The 23,586-nt window shown below is 34.0% G+C and overlaps 2 protein-coding genes across 3 annotated transcripts; one reads left to right on the forward strand and one right to left on the reverse strand.

Moving 5' to 3' along the window:
* The first annotated feature begins 160 nt into the window (after positions 1–160).
* On the forward strand, positions 161–15,254 carry LOC120342590 (integrin alpha-1-like). 2 transcript variants are annotated; one of them, XM_078112058.1, is made up of 31 exons: positions 161–349; positions 977–1,116; positions 1,200–1,255; positions 1,668–1,803; positions 2,085–2,196; positions 2,515–2,617; positions 2,958–3,180; positions 3,686–3,856; positions 3,976–4,043; positions 4,479–4,638; positions 5,011–5,124; positions 5,484–5,710; positions 5,904–6,012; positions 6,253–6,332; positions 6,693–6,829; positions 6,974–7,152; positions 7,415–7,572; positions 7,845–8,056; positions 8,294–8,423; positions 8,690–8,782; positions 9,061–9,149; positions 9,220–9,318; positions 9,674–9,794; positions 10,018–10,131; positions 10,247–10,441; positions 11,762–11,893; positions 12,564–12,656; positions 12,965–13,105; positions 13,256–13,430; positions 13,722–13,922; positions 14,250–15,254. In XM_078112058.1, exons 1-31 carry the CDS (start codon positions 186–188, stop codon positions 14,354–14,356), a joined length of 4,239 nt encoding a protein of 1,412 aa, XP_077968184.1. In that variant the 5' UTR covers positions 161–185; the 3' UTR covers positions 14,357–15,254. The 2 variants fall into 2 exon arrangements, with proteins under 2 accessions (XP_077968184.1, XP_077968182.1); XM_078112056.1 differs by having other exon boundaries at positions 13,722–15,254.
* A 202-nt stretch (positions 15,255–15,456) lies between these two features.
* Positions 15,457–20,717, reverse strand: LOC120342807 (microfibril-associated glycoprotein 4-like). The gene is made up of 9 exons (XM_039411793.2): positions 20,561–20,717; positions 19,814–19,986; positions 19,575–19,657; positions 18,540–18,567; positions 18,213–18,245; positions 17,819–17,961; positions 17,119–17,215; positions 16,643–16,745; positions 15,457–16,330 (listed from the first exon to the last, which is right to left on the reverse strand). Exons 1-9 carry the CDS (start codon positions 20,653–20,655, stop codon positions 16,009–16,011), a joined length of 1,077 nt encoding a protein of 358 aa, XP_039267727.2. The 5' UTR covers positions 20,656–20,717; the 3' UTR covers positions 15,457–16,008.
* Between the last annotated feature and the right edge of the window lie 2,869 nt (positions 20,718–23,586).

Below are 23,586 nucleotides of genomic sequence, written 5' to 3' on the forward strand. Positions count from 1 at the left end.
TCAGCAAAAAAGGAACGCCGAGCAGTTTCAAAAAGAATGCAAAAAATCTAAGCAAGAAGATTAAGTGAAATTAAATTTACTCAATGAATTATTCGCTTTTAGAATTTTCATATTTTATTGTATTGTTTTCATATCGATTATGAATTAGGGTTATGTTAGGTTACCTAATATTCTAACAAGTTAAAATGAACAATAAAATAAATCATCGGTTAATAGCAACCTATTTGTGTCTGTTTGCGACTGGAGTACACGGATATAATATTGAAACCCGTGCTGTGAATATTATAACACCACGAGATGTTCAAAACAATAGTTGGTTTGGATATTCAATGTTGCTCCAACCCGAAAGGTGAGTTTTAGATAAAATTCCATCGCATGTACGTTATGGTATAAGTCTACTCAAATGCTTGATAACAATTAAGACATCATTTTTTGTCGATAAATTTTCGATGAAAGTTTTGCTCACTGCAGTTAAAATTTCTATATTTTTCCAATAAACATATTTTGCCGACGATCTGTTTAATAGTTTCAGTTCAGTAAAGCCCTCAGAACACCAAACCCGCTGTCTAATGCCAAAAGTCTTTTACAAATGAGGTAATTCAAATCGGGATAAGGACGGTATACCCCAATTGATAATTTTTTTATAATTATCTTCCGTCTGCTAAACGGTGATAAATTATTATATGGTGAAACGTAAGCTCCAAAGGATGGTGCTCCAGAAGTGTGTGTACCAATATGAAGGTAACTAATTTTGTTTGCCTACTTTACATCAAGTTGTGTGAAGGGATTGAATACTATGGGCAAGGAGAATATTCACTTGGCTAACACAGACAGTCCCCGAACTCGTAATAGAACTAAAATAAGAAAAATCGGAATAAAATTATTGCTTAACCCTAACCTGGTACACACACTACGGGAGTAAACAAATGATTTGTATTTTCACAAACTAATATAAAAGAATTATTTTGATTTGCAGCAACGGTAAACTAAGCATTTATGCAAGCTCTCCTTTATACAAGAAAAACTTTACAACGACTGCTTCCAACGGAGCCATACATAAATGTTTCAACGACGAAAAGTCAAAAGATTCATTTTCTTGCGAAAAAATGGATTTAGGTATGTATTGTGGTAATTTAGGTTTAAGAATATAATGGAAAAAAAAAGATTTTAATAGCTAATAATATTCTTTGATACGTCAGACGACACTTCATCTTTTGGGATGTCAATGGTTCAGACCAAAGATAATAAACTAGTGGTGAGAAATGTTTCATTTATATACATAAATTAGGAATTTAGTCACTTTAGTGTTGAAGCAATATACATTTGGCCCAGCATAGGTTATCAATTATTGATACCTATTAAGTATTAACCTATACTACTTTTAGGACATTATATATGAATTACTCACAGCAGTTAAAATGTTTGAACTGCGCATTTCTGAATAATTTATCTGATTCAAATATATGGTTAAACCTGCAATTGCGCCAAACTACGCATGTCTATAGTGTATGTTCATCAGTATATCAACTTCAAAAGGTCAAAAAGAAGCTTAAAAACATATCTATCGATATCTGTGCAAATCAAGTAATTGTTGCATACGTTTTCGCGAGCTAATGCTTCTCTGATTACAAATAGTATATCTCGCCGGCTATTTTACATTTACCCAGGTTTGTGGCCCCCAGTGGGAATATCAATGCAGAAATGCACATATACCTAAACGTATGGTCGGATCATGTTACGTGTTGAATTCTTCTGATGTATCTAACGCTGTTCCAGAAAAACTGCCTTCTCCGTGTGTCACAGGTAAGAAATCGACTTGTCATCAATTTTTTAGAATTAACTAGCTTACGTTAAGGAAAGATAAAACTTTGCTGCATAGTTGGTCGCATGTCTTTTCGAATCACGTTTTCCCTTCTTGATGGGATTCATAGGATTATGTCTCGTTAATGTAGCTTACGTGGTGGTATGCATACATTTTCTGAAATGAACCTAATGTTAGTGAGTTCGATACAAAACAAAACATGTTTTTAGAATTTGAATCCCAGCACTGAACATAGTTAACAACACACCATACGTTATTTTAGATTGTCCTGGAGGTTTGGATATTGTATTCCTCGTAGATAGTTCTGGGAGTGTCACTGAAGAAAATTTTAATCAAACGAAGGATTGGTTGGTCGCCATTATGGAAGGATTCAGGTTTGTCTTCGATGGTCTAATTGACGAGTTTCATTCAAACGCATCATCGTAAATAACTATTTCGAGGGCGCTCCAGAAGAGTGTTTATCAATATGGAGGTAACTAATTTCGTTCGCCTACTTTACATTAAATTGTATAAGGGACTGAAACCTATGGGCAAGGAGTATATTCACTTGGCTAACACAGACAGTCTCCGAACTCGTAATAGGTAGGCTACTCGTAACTAAAATAATGAAAATCGGAATAATATTATGGCCTAACCCTAACCGGGTACACGCGCTACGGTAGTACCGTATTGAGCAGTATAAACTTTTCTAGGGAAGGAATGAAACACGGAGAAGTTAATGTCGGTGTTATACAATATAGTGGTACTACGGATAGTCTGCTATGCGAAACAGGGGTCTTAAGGAGATTGATTTCAGTAAGTAAACACGACACAAGGAATAATATTACATTACTCTCTGTATTCAACCCGTTTAAGCAGTTAATATAATGGCACTTGTTGAAATATTTGAAATGACGTGTCTGTTCTTGAATATTGACTTTATTTCAGAATAATTTTATTTAATATATATATTATATTTGATAATATTATGTCAAATAAGAATTGTAAACCAATTTTTTTGTTTATGTTTGGAAATTATGTTTTTCATTAGTTTCATTTCATTCAGTTGAACAATGGAAAACTGGCTCATGCGCAACAAATCTTGGTGTATTCTTTCGCTTTGAGATTTTATGAGTGAATTTCTACTTTTATTCAGATTGAATTACCGCTGGGTAGCTATGATTTAGAAGCAGCTCGTGCCAAAGTTATGGAATCAACTCGTTTGAGGAAGTGTACTCTCACAGGAGACGCTATCAATGCTACTGTAGATGAATTTCTACTTCACGGAAGGAAAGAAAATGCTGCTGTCATGATCGTCATTACGGACGGTCGATCTTCAGATGACGTCACAGGTCCATCGAATCACGCGAAGCAGAATGGTCAGTACCGTAATTCATGCAATGTATATATAAATCTAATACTATTCATCTAAATTCAACCTGAATAAATATATAAACAGAATATATGCTATATAAACAATCACTTAAAAATATGTAGCATTGATTAAGTATCACTCACATTGAGTATTTTACATGGGGCAAGCCCAAAATACTGAATCCTTGAACCCCCATTGAAAACAGTACGTTATAAAATAATATATATATATATATAACTATCGCGCACTTTTTCCTGCAAGTTCAATTTATTATCTATGGACTTCAAATCAATATCAAAAAATATTCTAAATTAACATTTGTCAGCATTTCCAACTTACTTAACATGAGTGCTTACTATACGATCTATTCCAATCAAAGCGGATATTCTGGACGCAGTTATTATATTTTCGTTAGTTGAATATACAGGCAATAGTAAAGGCATTTGAAGATGTTAAAAGTATTTTTTTCAAATTATTTCACACCACAACTATGCCAAAATCAATTTCAGACATCAACATGCTCGCCGTCGGTGTTGGCGAAAAGTTCGTCATGAGCGAACTCGAAATAATCGCAAACAACAATCTAAGCATTTTCACAGTCGAAAGTTTTGCTAATCTCAACTCGATCTTAACGGATTTACAACAAGCTATTCTACTTGCCAGTACATCGACATTGGAAGGTGAGTTGAGACAATTTTTCCTAGTGGGATCTACTTGTACATTTTCTCACGCCTGATAGAAGAGATTCGTTGTACAGAATGTATGTTAGATATTGAAGATTTTTCGTGATGTTTTCCAGGATCGTCCGGAAATTCAACGACCGAATTAACACAATGTTTGATGGGAATGTCGGCTTATATTTCAGAGGTAAAATATAAAAACCTAAAACTTAAATAAGATTATAGGAATACAGTACTCAGTAAAAAGAATAAGGGTATAAGTATAGTCACGTCACCAGCAGAAACCCACACAATTTACCCCAATTCGAGTTAACATCACAAAAAAGAAAATTATTCATTCCCAAATTGCCCGTTTTGTAAAATGCACAATTTTGCAATATAAAGGGTTAATGGGTCAATATTGTTAGAAGTCAGAGGCGGGGTATTCAGAAATATTCAGTTCTGTTTATCATGATTTAAACTCGAAACTCGGATTTCTGTTGATGAAGTCACTATATATAAGATTCTAATGAGTAAACGTAGTATTGGCGCCTTTTCAAAGGCATTCGGGGGGAATTATAATAAAATTTGAAGGAACTACATTATATACCTGACGCGTATTATCTTTACAATATATTCCCAGGAAAATAATCTTCACTTGGGAGCAATAGGAGCAAATGATAACAAGGGAACAATTATATCAAGATTCATGAAAGATATTCGAAGTACACACGTTCTTCCAGAGGAACTTGTAAAAAGGATCTTACCCATGGAGGAAGAAATAATAAAGGATTCCTATCTGGGTAATGAATTAGATCTCACTGTACTAGTTACTTATCGATCTTGATCGTTACTTTTCGATCTTGATCGGTAAGTATGTGGATAGGTATTTGTCTGTCTGTATGTCTGTGTGTTAGATGCACGCGATATCTCACGAAAGCATGTGCATTCATCTTAGCTCGAATCAGAAGCCTATTGATATTGGATGGATTATGTCGTATAATTAGCGAGTTATTAATTAATTAGTGATGGGACACACGGTGTCACTATGGAGTAAGACCACTGTTTTGGGGGGTCCCCTAACCTTCGATCGATAAGTCTTCGGTTTCCAACCGAATTCTAGTTTCGTCTATTGTTCGCTATTTCATGTAAATATGTGTGTTTTTTTTCTATAGGGTACTCAATCACGGGAGGACACTTTACTGGGCCAAATATAGAATGGATTGCCACAGGAATTCCTAGATATTTCAATCATGGGGGAGTGGTATTATATCGGACGAATGTCTCAGGTACAGTAAGAGATAAAAATCTTTAAATATCGTCTATCTAAGCACTAATGATAACCATATAATTGCATACCTTTTAGGCTCTATATAGTCACGGTGTACCGAGGTACCTATTCATTAACGTAATAAGCATCTTGGAAATTGCTATAGAATACCAGTAAACTGAAACAAAACTATCGTCATGTGTAAAATAATATGCAATTTTTGGCCGTAATCTATTTTCAATGAACAGTACTGAATGTGTTAATGTATGAAATATTTTATCTGAAAAGGCAAGTGTACGTAAATTGCAAATGCTACGAGAACTCCGATCTTTCTGATTTTTTATTTTAATTAAATATGATCATTATTTTTCAAATTAGACATTTATAATCCCCACCTGCTGTTGCCACCTTTCGACTACACGAGCAATCGACATGTCGGAACATATTTCGGTCATACCCTCTGTGCTGTGGATTTGAACATAGACGAGGCTGATGAACTAATAGTTGGAGCACCTCTTCATTCTGAAGCAGGAACACATTCATACGATGAAGGATGTGTTTTTATTTACTACGGCAATAAATCTGCGGGAGATATATCATTTATGGTACAAATTTTATGACACGATATCTGTGTAAATTTTCAACATTGTGTTTTCTTTGTATTATTTTATTCACGGGCATCACGACACGTTTATATATATATATATATCTTTTCTCCATCTAATCAAAGCAACACCCCAAATCATGTTATTCCCTAAAGTACTTGCAATCTGGATTTCTAAAAGTTTGTATTCTTAGACTAAGCCTGCCTGTACTTTGCATGGATTTCTTCCGAGTTCCAGATTCGGTATGTCGATCATCGGTGCCAGAAATTTAGATAAAGATGAATATAATGATTTTGTAGTAGGTAAGTACACGACAAAGTAATATATAAATCGTTAAATATTACTCTAGCGAAATTTTATACCTGTAACGAGGCAGCAAGGTGTGATCTACCTTAGCGATCACAGCAAAGACAATGGCACAAAGCGTCTGGATTTTTGAATTAACTCCTCCACAATTATGATCATAGATTAGCCACGGCATAAAATCAGTCGGTGTCAGACTACGAGATTATTTGGCTAATTCTACTGTGTATAAATTTAAGGTGCACCTGGGGCAAATGATCAAACAGGAGAAATCGTTGTATATTATGGAAGCAACAACTGTTCAACGATGAGATATCAGGTAGAATAAAGTATATGTTCCTCATTACTCCAGTCAAGTAATGTCCAATATAACACATATTATATGCCGCAAATCAACTAAATTTGAACACGTCGACTAGAAAAAACTAGGAAAACACTTGATCCAATCTGGACTCTGCATCACCGCAGGGTGCTTCATGTAGCCCCACGAGAGGTCATCATGAGAGTGGGCCAAATGGTTATTGGCCCTACTCTGTTGCGAATTTATACGAAAAGACCCATCTTATCGATAATATATGTATCATGTAGGTTATCAATGGCAAAGCCGTGATGTAACAATTATTCAAAAGTACTAAAAATAATGCCACATTTGCGAATTAGTACATTCAACATTTTTCAGCGAATCAGCCCATCATCATTTGGACTCCAGCTTCAATACTTCGGTTATTCCATTGCCTCTGTTGACGACACTAACTTCAGCAGAAACCCGATCATTATAGCAAGTTCTCCGAAATCTCAACAGATTGTTGCAATCAAGTAAGCAATATTACAAAATTATACATATTCACATTATATATACTCTCCTTTGTGTAAGTTACTAACCATTTTGTGCTTGCCAAAATGACTTGCATTCTTCTTTCCCAATAATGTATATATTTAATATAATTATTCATTTCACAGAGCTAGGCCAGTAATTGAATTGTTGGTCGACTTGACCATCAATTCTCAACATGGTTCCTCAATTGACGTCATACAATGCGCCAAAGACCAGACAAACAAGATACCTTGCGGAAAAGCGGTTGTTTGTTTTCAAGTTAACTGGAAAGACGTAGGCCAGCAGACGAACAACGAAATTGTTGGTGAGCTTTTTATAAAAGAAATACCATATACGCTATATAATTCGACTCCATAATAAACCTAACAGCTAATAAAATAATAAATGATAAAAACAAATAAATAAGAACTGAACGTAGAATCGGGAGAACTAACAAAACCTTTAGTAAGATCCAAAGAGTACAGAACTTGATCCATCTAACTGGGACAGGCAAATAGAAAAAATGTTGACGTTAAAAGTAATTTATATGATAATTCTAACCTAGCCGACATATATCACAATTTCAGATCTATCATTCGATCTTACGTTGGATAGCGACTTTGAAGAGTTATCGGAGAAACGTATGGTTTTTGAGGGAAACGAAACAACAAGCTTTGTGATTGCTGAAAGCAACCATCCTAGTCAAACAAGAAAAACATGTAATGAATACAAAATTATACTTCAAGTTAGTAACATTTTCCATTTTACGCAACAGACAAGAGAGAGTATGAATTTTTGCAAGACACTGTCAGTAATATCGCGGTGAAAAAGTATTTTCCCAAAAAGAAGTGTGAAATGAATAACATCGCCTTGGATCCTTGATTACTAACAGTTTTTATTATCGAAATCGATTCAATTTTGGGACTCAGTTCTTCAACAGAAATTAGGAATACTAGCACGGAAAAGTAGCTTATTTCACGCTCAACATGCACTTCATTGCATATTTTTAAATTTCAGCCTAATATTCTAATTGCTGTGGACACCGTTGATTTCAGTCAACCGATGCATGCAACTTTGACTACTAAACTTTCTGAACGTGTTCAAAGGGAAATTATGTCTCCGGTTATGGCTGTTGAGCAAATCACTGTCAAGAAGGAAATGCTATTGACCAAAGGATGTACAACTAATGGAAGCTGTTTATATGATCTTTCATTGAGTGCAGATATTCCGTGAGAGATATTTTTTCCTTCTTAAATATAGATATATATAATACAATGCATAGTGTATGAACATGCTAGGAGCTAAGGCTGGACCTTGGCAAACTTCGATTTGAGTATTGTAAATCATTAGTAAGTTGGGCACATTGTGCAAAAGGCTAAACGACTAACAAGGGCTCACTATGTGCTAAAAGATACCCAATGGTTTGGTTTATCATCATCACTTCACTATTGCATTTTTTAACACAGAGAAGATGATCCGTTCCTAATAAATGATGCAAGTGAAGTGATGGACATCAACATTACAGTTGTAAACAATGGAGATTCTGCATTTTTCACAAAGTTGCAAGTTGATATGTGGAATATCGTTATTGTGCATGTAAAATACATTTGGTTCCTTTTTACAGTAGAGCAATTTTGTTGTCGAATATTTCTCACTTTAATATGTTATAAAAAATCACATTTCATTCTCTTATAAGAATTGGTGAGATTTTATTTCATTCACTCTTTCGTGGCCCTAATTCTTCTGAGAAAATATCGGTGTAAATGGTATTGGATTTCGTTCAATATTCAAATTATTTGAGAAAAAGAATGTGTTATGTGATAACTAAGAATTTCAATATAAAAGCCGTTTCACTTTACCAGGTCAAAAGCGAATGTGCATTTTTGGAAACTGATCGGCAAACTATTTCATACAGGGATAAAATATTCGGATCCCTTCATATGACTGGACAATCGGTAACATACATTCATATTTCTAAAAAACTTTTAGCGTCATTTCAAAATCCTCACGTCAACAAAGCGGTAAAAAGACTGTTGGCTATCCATTTAAGCTGTATTGCAAATTTATTAGACAATTTCGATAATATGACTGACCAATTCGAATATGATTTAAAACAAAATACCTATTGCAAGAATTGATTCAACATCCTTGCTATAATCACTCAACTCGTCGAAATATCTTCCTGATTTCATTTTTATGTTGTTGTTATAAAGTAAATATTTCTTACTTGCAGTGTCAACTTGGAATCAGATTCAGCGTCATACCACTCGCAAAATTTGCTAATGAAACAGAAATGAAGATAAACATTACGGCATTCTCTCTGTAAGCATTAAAAGTGGGATTTAACTTTATTGGTGAAAATGCAAGCAATTTCTAGTTATTCTTTTCTTAGATTAAGTAAGGATACAAAAGCTAAAGACGTTACACCATCAAACAACATCATAGTGATAAATAAAAACGTCGTTTACAGGAGTTCGTTTACCGTGAATGGGTAATGTATCATGAATCCTACTCCATATGCTCTCTAAGTTTAATCACTTTCAATCGATTTTATATCTTTTCTAACTTACATTTACAGTAAATAAAGTACATAAAATTATCCTTGCGTTTGAAATAATAAAACCTTTGGAATGCAATTTGAGTGTCACACTTCGCATAAGTCGGTCGCAAAGACTTTCTCGCTAAAGGACTGCTTTCATCACAAAGTGTAAATCTTGTGTCGTTTAAATAACTCAAAGCATGCGTTTTTGTATAAGAATATAAGTACAAATTTTGCGACATTGCTACTGAACCGTGTATAAAATTAATCTCATGACTTCATGCATGTTTCAACCAAATTTTCATAGACTATCTATCCCGGATGCTATGCAGTACTGGAGAAACATCACCAACATGACATCGGCATCTTCATTGTCACAAAAAGGAATTTTTGCTGGTGAAGATGGGAACATTGAAAATTCATATAAGGTGACATATATAGCCATGTAACGGGACCATCAAGTTAACGTAATTTGTACAGAATTGAATTTGAAGTGAGCAGTTAATTTTATCATGGACCGTTCTCGACGATACAGCTAAAGTTGAGTACAATAACCCAAGGTTGGGTAATTTATTAGAAATTATACTTTATTTTATACAAACGCAAGAGTTCGAGTGATATAACAATACAGTGGATTTTTATTATTTTTAGATACGGAATACCGGACCTTTCACTGTTACGACTACTAACATGACCTTTACATGGCCTGCATTTACAGCAACTGAAAACTTACCCCTGCTATATCTGTATTCTTTTACATGCAAGGTAAGATCTTAAATTGAATGAAACCACGACTCCAGCAGAATTTAGATATAAATTAGACTTCTGATCTTACGGTAACTAGACTAGTTATTACTAATTTCATTTATTTGCCTTATAGCCTGAATCTTTGTGCACCTGCAGTCGGAGCGACCAATGCGATTTTATAAATCCACATAAACTTCCCTACAATAACTTGACTGTACATGAGTTACATAACGTCACTCATTGTCCAGCGAAGCGGAACTTCACTATTTACAGTTCAGAGCTCAATATTACACAACCGGAAACCTTTTACGTAATAAAGAATGACATGGTCAGTTATTATAATATTAAAACGTACAAATATATTATTATTTTGCGCATGAACAAATCAATTTAAAAAAAAGCAGTAGTTTACGTCGGGTGTACCCAATGACTAACATACCGGGTGTACCCTACTAAGCCAGTGGTTCCCAGCCGCCGTTTTTTTGTTGTTTTTATGTCGTCTCAATCGCTTTACCGAAGACGAGATTAATTTGGTTTATTGTGCAATTTCTCTTCCGCTGTCATATTGCGACGTCTTGGCGAATCGGCACGCGTGCTTTTTCTGTTCTGCATGCTTTTCCTGATTGATATGACCATCCATATAAAACGTTAGGCATATTTCTTTGTTTAAAACAGAAAACAGTCAAAAACAGTATAATATTCCAGTAAAATATGAAGTTGTTGCGAGACGCGCAAAAATGCATGACCCGTTGAGCTTTTTCCAGTATTTTGAGCAGCAGGCACAGTAGGATTTTGAGCCTGGTGCCAAATTAACGACGACTTTGTCCTTGTAATGTGAATCCATTTGTTTGAGGCGTATATCTACTGCAGAGGGATTAATATGATAAACCCGATGTAAAAGAAACAGCTTGATTAAAGTTGTGATTCTACTCTACAGTCCAGATTTAAATACGAATCACTACCTACGCGTTATGCGGGAAAAAAAATTATCACTTAATTAAAACGAAGCAAAGAAATCGGCAGTACGCCGCTGCAGAGTTATGTGATGCGGAAACTTTTTTGAGGCCTCGTTTGCAATCCAATATTAGAAACGAAACAGCAGCAAAATTCTCACTAGAGTTAATTGCGTGTGTACATGATTTGACATGTACATGTTTTTTTAATGTGAGAGGTTTCATGTGAGCGTTTCTCGCGCATAATGGATGTCCAGCACTGATTTTCATTACGCAAATATATATATGGTATTATCTTATGATTCACACATTTCAATTTTTGGCCGTCACATTTGGTCGTTTTTCTTCATGTGAAATGTTTTTAAGTGTGCCTTTTTTGTCTAGAAGCATATTGAGTGCCCGACATTGCATTATATTACTGAAATATGTGTTATTATTTTTTGCCGGTTCACGAGTACATTTAATCAATTTTACTGGTCCGCCAGGGTATAGATAGGTTGAGAACCACTGTACTAAGCGACAGGGAGAACTGAAATCGGCGATATCAAAATGAATAACTATCATAGGCTATTTCTACAAAGCTACTGCAGACCATGAACTTTTGTTCCACATCCACGCTGCTAATTTTATGTAACTTTTGTAAAAATTCTCACTTCACTAAGAGGGGCTCCTTTAATTCATTCTGTTCCCCACAGATGTGTGATAAACCCAATAGCATTTTCAAATGCAACGAAATATCATGTCACGTGAACAACATCAAACCTAATCAAGTTGTTGAAATCAATGGAAGATTCAAATTCTGGATTCCGACGTTCAGGTTCAAAGAGGTAATTTTTAATTATATACCACAAACTACTAAGTACCTGTCCCATTACGTAAATTCAAATTATTGCATTCCATAACATTCACGGCATAACTCTCTAATTATTCTCTATATTCTTTGTAATACTCTGAAAGACGGTAAATATCGAACTTGTCATACTGTTATCCTTGTTTTTCTGTTGATGACGTAACAATGGGAGGTTAATCAGCCAATCAGACACTTTTTCATGCAGGCCGGTTTTTGACACATTCGATTTAGATATTCTCGATTTTTTTTTGACAGTTTTTTGTTATATAGTTTTCAAAATCTAACTAGTAATTAAATATTTCAGCAGTATTATGTCTCCATATAGTCTTTGGTTCATTTGTAATGACCGAAAACGGTACGGAAAAGCTAAACAATCTATCCGTCTAAATTCAGCTGTTACCCTTTTCGATGGTAACTGCTGGCATCATATTTTGAAATGAAATTCTTATCTTAGAGATGTAAACCGATTTGTGTATGTCATCTATAGTTAACATTTAAATAAAAGGCATTAGTAACTTCGCAAAGAAAATATATACAAACGTTTCATATATTTTTTTTGTAATGTTACTAATAGGCATATAATTTTTTAAATACAATTGGACAGTAACATGTGTATCTAGATAGATGGTTATTTTATTTTCATATAGAACGACGAAGACACCAAAGTATACATTGGAAGCAGCCTTACATTTAACCCGACCAAGTCACCTGTTTTTCCCTCGACAATTTACAAAGAGTCGGTAAGATTTGCCAAACAAAAATAAAAAGACATATATATATATAGAATGAGTAATGAATGAAAATTTCCTATTCAATTAAATTTGAGAAATATGCGATGATAGCTATATGGCAGACCATGTCCCTTTTGTCACCGAGTTTGACATATTTGGTTTGATGTTTGCGGAATGGCTTGTAAATTGTGGCCTATTGAGGGAGTAGGTTAGTGCGAACTCAAAATGGTGAAAAGTGAGAGATCAAAAGCTTTTGATCTCAAAAGATATGCTATGTATCTATCTAATTACCTTAACTACTCTGTTTTCATATTTAGGCAATAACTACGACTCAACAATACCTGAAAACTAGAGTTACACCTAAACCACCGGAGCAAAAAGTGAACTTGGTGACAGTTCTGATAGCAATGTTTGTTGGTTTAGCTATTGTTGGACTATGTACTTTGATTTGTTGGAAAGTAGGTCTGTTTTTGTCTTTTAAAGCATAGAAAATAATGAAAATAGACATACAGTATTCAGTTACAGGTAATTGACAGTGACAAGGAATTTCTTTCTCTTTGTACGTTTTGATATCTCAAAATTTATATATACCTTTGTTTTTTCTTCAGTGTGGGTTTTTTGAAAGTCGTTACAAAGACATGAAAGAAGCTGTTCTGGAGGAAGAAGAAGAAGAATTGTTCATGAGTTTAGCTTCTGATAATCAAAAACAATCTAAAAAGAATGGAAAAGAGAAACAGGAACGAGGAGAAAGTTCCATAAAAGTTAGATTTATGGGGAAAAGAGGTGAAGCAGGTTTTTCAGAGGAACTGCTGACAATATAGGACAATTTTTGTATTAGAAAGAATAAGTCTGCTATAGTTTCTACCTTCGAAACATTGTATGGTTTTTGTTATTAATAGGATATATTCTACATTTTTAATTTGTATTCTGTAGGAATATCAGTTAAATTTTGTATTAAAATGTTGTATTGTGATAATATATACATACATATGTTTTGTTATGCAAAGTTTGTTATCTATCCAATGCGTTGGAATCTACATTCAAAGGCGAAAAACTCTATATCTTTATTTACAGGAGATGGGGATGCTTCGTCCGTTATAGACGCTGCTGAAGAATTTGTGCGTGCCACGTCTTCGCCATCTTCCGCGAAGAAGCTCTCCATACCTAAAGACGATCTTTATCTTGAAATGACACCAATGCGAAATTACAGAGCACAGAAAAGGGTGTTTCAAGCAAACGTAAACGATATGCTGGATACTGAACCTACCCCACAAGGTACGCCGTCACCTAGAAAGTGGCGAAAAGTCATGTGGTCATTTAAAGAACCATCTCGTTCTACTTACCCCCGCGTGACTCCCAAAGGAGGGCGAACCCCGGATAACGAAGATAGTTATGAAGTTTTTTCGCCGCAGTTTGATGCAACCGCTCATGCAATAGTACCAGCTATCAACTTAGATGCCGGAGAAGTGACGGTACGGCGATCTGCGACAACCAAACCCGTTGCCAGATCGTCTTCTCATAAAGCTTTTGAAAAACAAAGCGAAGCGAATTACACTAGGTTTGATAACGATGAAAATGTGGCAACGGCATTTCCATTTCCAGATTATTCCTACATTTGTAAAGAAGAAGAAGATGGTGGAAAAATGAGGAAGACAACCATGACGATAAAGGATCAGAAAAAACAAAGAGTAGATTCTACCAGGTTTTGAAGAATGAAAGATGGCCGTATATTCACTCAAGAGAAACTAATATATATCACAAAACTCTATGTTAATAGAGTTATTGCAAGCTGCGATACTCGCAAATTTTTTTTTTACTTATTTATTTTGTATATCATTTGTTCTCGCTGTAATACATATGACTAGTTTTGGACCGTTGTGCTACAAGCATCAACTGTCCAATTAGTAATTATTGTCATTATTACATTGAGCCAACTTTTAATTTGACTACAATTACATAGGATACTTGAGATATTGTAGATATTTTGTTTTTCCGCAAAATGAAACTTGATAGAAATTCAAGAAGCTCATTTTGCAAAATGAAGTATATGCCTATATGAGTATTACTAATACTTTACTGTGTTCTTCGTATGCGTAATTATTATCGTGGCGTTACGTTTATTGATTGGTTTTAGACTTAGGGTTTATTCGTTCGAAGACTTTGTTTTTTATTCGGGTTAAATTAGTTTATTTCTATAAAATTATAATCATAAATATGCTTTACCTATGCCTATCTATGTTTTCACTATGTTTGTTAATCGTAATTTTATTCCAGCCAACGTTTGAGCCAAATCAGAAGTTAGTGGAATTGAAGCACCTAATTCAATGTCTATATACATATATGTGTGCAAATTAGGCACATTTGTGTACAAATTTATCATCTAAATTCTAATGCATGCGAAACCATGAAACTTTCAATACCGATTTGAACTCCAAATCCTTTGACCTTTAATACAAGTTCATGATCATGTTGCACTTATACAACCTGCATGTTGTATGCACCGGTATGTTGTATAGTCGGCGAATCGGACTTCACGGTTTCAATACCAGACATCACGTTTTGCGTAGTTTGCTCACGATTCCGCGTGTGCAACAAGGTAACGCAAACTATTTTGTGATCTAAGACGTTTCTCGCATGTACGACTGTCATCGCTGACGCTCTAGTTTCAACATAATATCGTGTTTTCGTGGATAGGACTTATACTTTTAAATGGCTGCTTGCTACTTATCATATTGGTCCCCTATGAATTACCGTAAGTGAAAATTGCCATGACCGTATATAGTTTGACTAAAACATTATCCCGGCAACAAACACTTTTATATACCAACTGTCATTGCCACAATTTGAAAAAATAAATGCATCATGATTTTATACTTTGATCGATTTATGGTGTTACTGCATTTACCGGTTGTACATATATAAATTGTATTTACTGCACAAAAATAAAAAGACGGCAAGATCAGAAGAATAAATCAACGTTGGTGAAGACAGACTCACTTTGAATATGCAAGTTCAAAATTCAGGTGTATCCCCAGAATCAACTGTTATTTATATTGCATCAGTAAATAGTGCAAATATTCAATTAAATACCAATTTAAAATGAAAAGTGTTAATAAATGAACTAATCAGATGGACAAAAATATTTTTGCACTATTTTTCCGCGAATTAGCGGATTGCATGCTTTTGTGTCATCTCTTCGTGATGCCTCGATTGTTGACAACCACGGAAGGCAATAAGCAAGCAAATAATAGGTATATACTTTCTCAGTTTTCGTTAACAAGGAAATACAACCACCATAGGTACTGCATCTTCTAAAATATAGCTTTCGAACTATAAATCGGAAGAAACGATAAACTTAAAGTCAAATTTTCCTTCGCATCTTCATTTCAACAAACTTGAGTGAATAATAATCTCCTTTCCAATGTCGCCAGTTTACTCCATCTGCGTATGTTTTATGTACTCCATGTTTATATCTTCCGTTAAGATTAGAACTATGACAAGATCTGTGCCACCATGGCCCATGATGATATAGTGCACAATTTTTCTCTCTGTCTAGATCATTATCTTGATCGGTTGTAGTGAATTTCATCCTATTATGCACTTGCAAGGAATCACCAGCTGTTCCGCTGTAGCCATTGACGAATAATTCGTACCCAGAACTTGCCGGTCCAACGCGGAATTTACTAAAATAAATATGGAATTGTAACGTAAAAATAACAATTGTTAACAAAAGTAGAATCTTAATTGATGTAACTATGTAGCTTGGATTGCAGAGAAAGCAACCCTGCTGATAACGACTCTACAAGGATACCAAATACAGTTTAGTCATTTGTGTACCGAATTGAGGCCAACATAGGCTATAATATCTGCAAAAAACAGTTTTTTGTACGTCCATTTATTTAATATTATGAAAGTAATTCTATTTTACACGGAAACGTGTTCAACTCATAATAGAAGAGTAATCAATCTATGTTAGGTAAATGATTATTATTTACCTGTATTGCGCATAAGCAGTGTTGTTATCGAAATCTTTCATATCTATTCTTAATTCATACTCAAATCCCAGATCTGATGAAATCTGATGAATTCTTTCCAGACCTATAAATATAATAGAAATACACAAATACTCTTTTGTATAAAAAAAAAGAAATTAGAGAAAGATAATTCTTTGAACTCGATGCGCGATCTCATGGAAACTTTTGTTCCAAAACTCATTCCAGAACTTTAAACTGATACATTGTGCAGTGAGTCGTGAAAAGCGACTGTGAACCATAAACCTGGTCATTCTAAGCTATTATTTCTAATTTATTGCAATTTATAATTGCCGGAGGATGGAAAACGTGTGATCTTGAGGGTCTAAAAGCGTTTCACGTTACGCAAATGCTTTGAATGATAGAAAAAATGTTTTTGTTTTCACATTTCAAAAAAAAGGGGGGGGGGAGAGGCACAATTTCAATCAACATTTTCTCACCCATCCAAAATTCTTCTTCAAGTTTTCCGAATCCTTTCACGTATGCGTTCCATTTTCTCTGAAAATTTTCTTTTCCGTGTAATCTACGCTGAAAGACCTGTTAATACAGCAATGAGAATTAACCAGGTTTCTTAAAGTTAATATTAAGCAACACCGTAACTGTTAATTATTTAAGGAAAATTTCAAAAAGTGAACCTCATTTATTATTACATTCAACTAAATGTTGCGTGTTGCGTGACATCAAATCATCCATAAATGTCTATTTCGTATCAGATTATGACTTGATAAATTAGAATGACGAGGTCATATCAAAATCCGGGAAATAATTAAAGAATTGTGCAAAACTATTATATAAATGTATAAGATTATATATTATCCTATACTTAAAGAGAAGTTAATTTGTCTGTTAACGGTTCCTTCAAAATAAAATATAGATACCTATCTCTAAATGGTATTTTCTCGAGAGAAATAAAAAGGTTGATGACCCCTATACATCATGTTGTTAGTTTGAAGCGAAACTTGTACATCACAAGCGTAGATAACTTATATCTATCACAACTTTCCTGTTATGTATTGTCAAAATCATACTAAAAATTGAAAACATTCTTTATCATATAAATCATATAATTTTTGTATACTTGAGTGGTTGTACGAACTCAAGTTATTCATCACTTAGTCGTGTCCTACAAGTGTTACTCACCGTCCATCCGCCACCATCTGTCTTTTCGTCACAGTAAACTTCAATTCCATACGGATAAGCAACCGGATAGACTCTTGTTATTCCGTGTATTCTATCCCACGGAGTTGCGTAAGAACAATCTTTAAGAAGACTTTGAACTATAACTAAAATGAAAAATTAAAATTTTAAACGAGTTTAGTTTCGATATGCAATCTTAATATTCTAGAATTTTGTTTTTTCTGAATAAATAATTTTATTTTATTCAACTTTATGAGAAAAATAATGTTGTTGTTTTCAACAGTTTATGAAGCAAGAGTATGCCCGTGAGTTACAAATTCCCTAAACGAATTGACATTATATGAGAAAGATAACGTTTTTGAATAAAAACATTAATAAAATTTCTAGTAAAGTTTACCGTCAGCTTTCCTGTCCAAGTCTCCCGTCATTACTGAAAAAAAAGGAAATGTTTTGACCAAAGTTTTAAATCTAAAAAATTCATCACAATTATTTAATAAAACCGTTGTTCGAACATGATTGAAATGTGATTAGTTTAATTATCCACTAGGCTATGTAAAAATTTATAAAATTGAGTTATTCAGTATTCCAACATTCCAGTAGAAAATATTTTTATATTAACTTTAAAATCAAAATTCTAAATCACAATTGAGTTGAAAAATGCTATAATATCAGTCGATTTCACCGAATCGAATCTTCATCTAATTTATCCTTATTGTCAACTTACGCATAAGTTTCTGATCAATTCTTCGGACCTAGGAGAGTGAAGAATCATTTATTACAATGGCTAAATGGCAAACTTTGAACGGTACAATTAAGTTCATAAAATGTTTCAACAGAATAGGTAACATGCTTTGTCGTGGTCATTGTTTGTAAGATATTACATAATTTAAAAATAAATGGAGACAACAAATAACGAGAATACATTGATTCAAAAAACTAGTTTTTTCATACGATAGATAAACGTCTTGTTAGAGTTAGATAACTAAATCATCAGTTAATTTGTGCATGGAGTCGAATCCGGAGTTATCGAATTTCTCGGAATCGAGGATCGAAGTGAAATTTTCAATTTTCGTGGAATTGGGAGTTCGTATCTATATTTTAGATCTTTTAGAAGTAGGGAGCCGGTGTCTCAATTTTTAACTGAAGTTGAGAGTCTTTGGAACGTGGCCACTGATTTTGAAAGTTTGAGAACCCCGGCCTAATCACGTCGTAGTCAACACGCAAAAGCCTCAATTCGCCCGAATTTGGTACCGTAGAGATGCCAAGTCTGTTAATATTATTATTCGAACTTTGATTTTCTTTAAAACTTCCAGTTAAATCTTATTGATTTTATATAACAGTCGGTGATTTTAAAGTGGTAATGCAAGATGCTAAATCGGAAATCAATTACCCATTTATTTCTGCGAAACATTTAATTCATATGCGTGAAACGTGACCATTTAGAATGCACTGACAGTTCAGGTAATTTGTCATTTTTGATTGAAAATATATCGATTATTATGATATCTTGACGTAATCAGCGATGTATCAATAGATTGGATTGAGTGACAGAAAACTTGATTTGATAACATATGTGTTACAAAAGATGATCTATCGTGCAAAAAATTGAAGGTTTGTTATTATGCACAAAAATTGAAAAAAAAATAACCTGAAAATTACATATTATTATGAATAATTCTATTTTTTAGCTTTTAGTAGCAAATAAAACAATTTGTAAACATTTGAACGCAAAATATAGTACTATGTTACGTTTTCTTACCTCGCCATATAAATATGCAGAAAGGCCAACTGCTGCAATAGCAACAAGAAGACACAGAAAGATAGCACCGCTCGAGAATTTGCCTGGAAAAATAAAGAATAATAAATTTGAAAAAAGAATGTTTTTTTTTATATGGAGTGAAATTGGTAGTCAAAAAATAAGGCATAAACAAAGTAGGCATAAAGTTCCAGTTAGAATGAAGTTTTGGTTTAAACGCCTATTCCAAACATTAGTCTTACTTCTTTTTCGAGATTTTTTATTCTTTTTGTTTAATTTTACTGTTTTCCCATTTTTTGTAGTCTGTTGTAATTGTTGTTGTTGGAGAGCAACAGTTTTGAGAGCCATTGATATGTCTTGTGCAGATATTGCTGAAATCCTCCTTCTTGTGTTTGGTGAACTTACCGGTGGAACACTATCAAATGCAAAAAAAATGATATTAACTATAAAATTTTTGAGATGTTGTTTTAACTGAAAATTGTATGCAAGGGCAAAATCTTCCAAAGTGAAATATTATTGGTAAAGCTGTTAAAATAAACCCATAGCGTGCTTCAAATATAGTGAACACATAGACTATGAAGTCGATGGATTCGATCAAGTTGCTTCAACGCTCTATGTGAAGTAGTCAAGTGTAAGCGATTCTCACACAGCAGACGGTCATCGAACTTTTATTGAGGGCGAATTACTTTTTCATGTCATTGCTAAGGTGGAAGGTTTTAAAAACAACGTTACAAACAATTTTTCAATAACTTGACTACTAAGGACCTCGTCAAGTCGAACTGACTCTTCAATCACTAGAAAGTGTTCTCGTTTTATATATTTTTGTTATTGTCTACATCTCCACTTTCCTGTACTTGTGCGCTTAAATTATTTGCATATAAATACAAGTCTCGGATCCAAAACCTATCTCGAGAAGGAGTCAAAATCAACGCATTTAACCCAACTCTCTCTATCTCAGTTTTAAACTGAAATAAGCAACGATCACTTACTTGATTGTCACAGAGCTGCCTTTCAGACTCTTTGTTCCCAAAGGTTCTTCAGTTGGAACAGTCAATAGATTAGCGGTATTTCCATTTTTCGTCATTTTATAGGAAATGGTTCTTATTCACGACTTAGACTGGGGGTGACACGTTTGTTACTGGTCAGAGGAAAACAGAAATATTCGTTTTGACAGATAAATGATATATACAGGTAATTAATTAACAGTCACTTATTAAGCGACGTCATAAATTCAATACAATGGTATTTATTAACTAAAAATCATGTCATTAGACTCCACCAACCGACACGTTTCTGTCCCAGACCAATAAAAAGTTCATATATATCAAACCTTTTATTGTACTAACTAATTATTATGAAAAAAATATTACAAAAACGAACAATTGGGTGGTACTTTTTAGAGCGGTATTGATCCGATACTTTCAATTTAGTTGTTACCGTTACCGATACAGATATGTATATAAAAAAAATACGTTATATCAAATTACACATCGATGGAGTCATATTTGAAATCCTTTTTCATTATATAAAAATAAATACAGATAAACATGCACGTATCAAGTTACTCATCAAAATTTTCTAAATAATGCATTTAAAATTAAGGCGATGACCTATCTTAAACCGACCCTGCCAGTAATTGTCTAATTAAAGAATTGAGACAATTATCTCGCATTATCTCCTTTATAACGCGCGCATTCTTAAATGCCTATTTTCCCCAAAATCTCTCCTTTTTACGACAAAACAAGGACTAGGAACAAGAACAAAAATGCTTCTTCCTGTCGCAAACTGGCTTTAAAAACAAGCAGTAAATTACTTGTAGTTGAAAGTTAACAAGTTATGTTTTATGACTTAACTACTGAATATGTTCCAATTTAGATTCTGCTTGACTGTTTAAGCTATAGAAATCAACAGTTTGACAGAGAGCCAATTTTTGGTAAATATAAAAAAAGTTGTTTCGATAACTATTATACACTAGTAAGATAACTGAAAAAGTATACTTTACGTGAGCGACACGCAGTCTTTGCAGCGTTGTTTCTGATCACGCATCGCGATGAAATTGACATTTAATGTGTATATAACAGGTAAAACGTCTAATTTTTGTCACGATGCTCAATGCCCTTGCCTAAATCTCAATGCCTATAAATGAAATCTAAAAAATGCTGATGTGCAATATTTTATACACAAAGCCCTGAAAAGTTTTTCATTTCTTTCTCGCGTTCTTGATCTTCGTGGCCGTACACTGTCATGGTAGTTTATCTCGGTTTAACTACACCACGAGGAGTAATAAACACAATTTCACCCAGGATATATTATGATAAAGCAAAGAATTCCGTTCTTTTCAAACTAAGATGCTCATTCGTATAAATGACTTCTCACCCTGGACCTCGATAGGGGCCAAAATTGAGGAAACCACACTAGCAAAAACAAGAAAAGAACAGTGAAAACTATGTACAGCCTTGCTCTTGATACGAGTATATTCCTTTCTTTCAAACGCTATCCTAGCAAATATGAAAAAGGCGACATTGAAATGCTAAATTGGTATCTTAAGGGTTGAAAAATTGAATGAAAAATTTATAAATAACTGCATATATTTATATATATTTACATTTCACGAGGCCTGTTTATTTTAAAAATAGAATGGCTTTAGTTATTCTTATTCCGGAAAGCTAAAAATATAAGTATCCTAAAAATAAAGTTGATTTTGGCATGATTAATTTCAGACATTTTCTTGTCACGCACTGAGAAAAGGTATTGAACAGAATGTGCCAACTACGTGTTGCTATTTACAAATTTTTGACCAGTTTTTATCCGGGTAATCAAAATTTTGTCTGTGGTTCTACAAATGAAGTAGCCTGCTCATATGTTAAAGTGAAAAGCAAGAAGGCGACTTTGTACTCATGGGAGTAAATAAGATTATGATTAATTGTTACGTAACTCGGCTATATTCCAGTAATGTGACAAAATGTACTTTCGAATGTTGACATTCGCATTGAATTTATCATAAGATAAAGATAAGATTTACATATTTATTCCGAGAGATAGGAGAGCCGATAAGACGAGTTATAGTCTGAAAAAGGGTAGGGTAGTCAGAAAAAAGCCCATAGATAAGAATTCGTGTAAACATTTTGTTATCTGATAAGCAAGGTATTCTGTGCACACTGAATCCTCAGCAACTTCAAAAATATGTGAAAATAACGTGACGACCAACCAAAAACCTGGCAACACTAACACTGCGTGAGTTCACATTTTTCCGCCACGATTTAGAACAGTGATTCTCAAACTAGGGTTTGAGAGCCGCATGCGGCTCTCAACAACCTTTCCTGCGGCTCCCGTTAATGTTTTAAAAATTAATTATTTTTAAAGGAAATTTTTCATTGAAAACTAATCATTGACTCGAAATTAAAATGCTGAAGTATATTAATTAGTCGAATGGATTCCCCCGTGTTTATTTGCGTAGCGTTGACTAACCTATAAGATGCAATAGTGACGCAACAGTGACCGTTTTCGCGGCCAATCGGACACTTTTCACTTGGAAAGATTTTTAGACATGGCTGTAATCATTGGCTTGCTTTCGTGGATTTTCAGTTTTTGTCGCATTTCCAGATCTTATGTATAAATCAAATAACTCGATGATTATTTTAATTTCTATAGCATTTTAATTTTGTTCCAGTAATCGAAAATAGTCTCGAAAAATGTGGCGATCATCTCAAGCAGCTACTGCACCGTACATCCTCAACGATTACGACCCGCTTTGAAAACTTATCAGAAATCAAAGCCTAAATAAATACCTGTTCGGCTAGGGTGGGCAAAATGGAATTTTTTTCGAATCGAATAATTTGAATATTTTTTTTATACATAACAGGGATCCAGAACTTCGGAGGTCGATACTCCATTTGGAAATTAATAGAAACATTAAAAAGTCGGCAATAAAGCGTTTTTAATGGGTAATTTTATCATAATTGCTGATTGTCTTTGTCACCGCGATCGTTTTGGCGGCGATATCCTAAAGTTGGTA

The sequence above is a fragment of the Styela clava genome, chromosome 1, assembly GCF_964204865.1.
Source record: "Styela clava chromosome 1, kaStyClav1.hap1.2, whole genome shotgun sequence".
Classification (NCBI taxonomy): domain Eukaryota; kingdom Metazoa; phylum Chordata; class Ascidiacea; order Stolidobranchia; family Styelidae; genus Styela; species Styela clava.

What these genes read in the sequence shown, in the direction of transcription:
- LOC120342590 (XM_078112056.1), top strand. Translation starts at nt 186, where the DNA reads ATGAACAATAAAATAAATCATCGGTTAATAGCAACCTATTTGTGTCTG. An exon ending in TCTTAAGGAGATTGATTTCA is followed by an intron (nt 2,618 to 2,957) that starts GTAAGTAAACAC and finishes ACTTTTATTCAG; the next exon opens with ATTGAATTACCGCTGGGTAG. An exon ending in GAATCACGCGAAGCAGAATG is followed by an intron (nt 3,181 to 3,685) that starts GTCAGTACCGTA and finishes AATCAATTTCAG; the next exon opens with ACATCAACATGCTCGCCGTC.
- LOC120342807 (XM_039411793.2), bottom strand. Translation starts at nt 20,655, where the DNA reads ATGACGAAAAATGGAAATACCGCTAATCTATTGACTGTTCCAACTGAA. An exon ending in AATTGATCAGAAACTTATGC is followed by an intron (nt 18,246 to 18,539) that starts GTAAGTTGACAA and finishes CTTTTTTTTCAG; the next exon opens with TAATGACGGGAGACTTGGAC. An exon ending in CAGATGGTGGCGGATGGACG is followed by an intron (nt 17,216 to 17,818) that starts GTGAGTAACACT and finishes CTGTATTAACAG; the next exon opens with GTCTTTCAGCGTAGATTACA.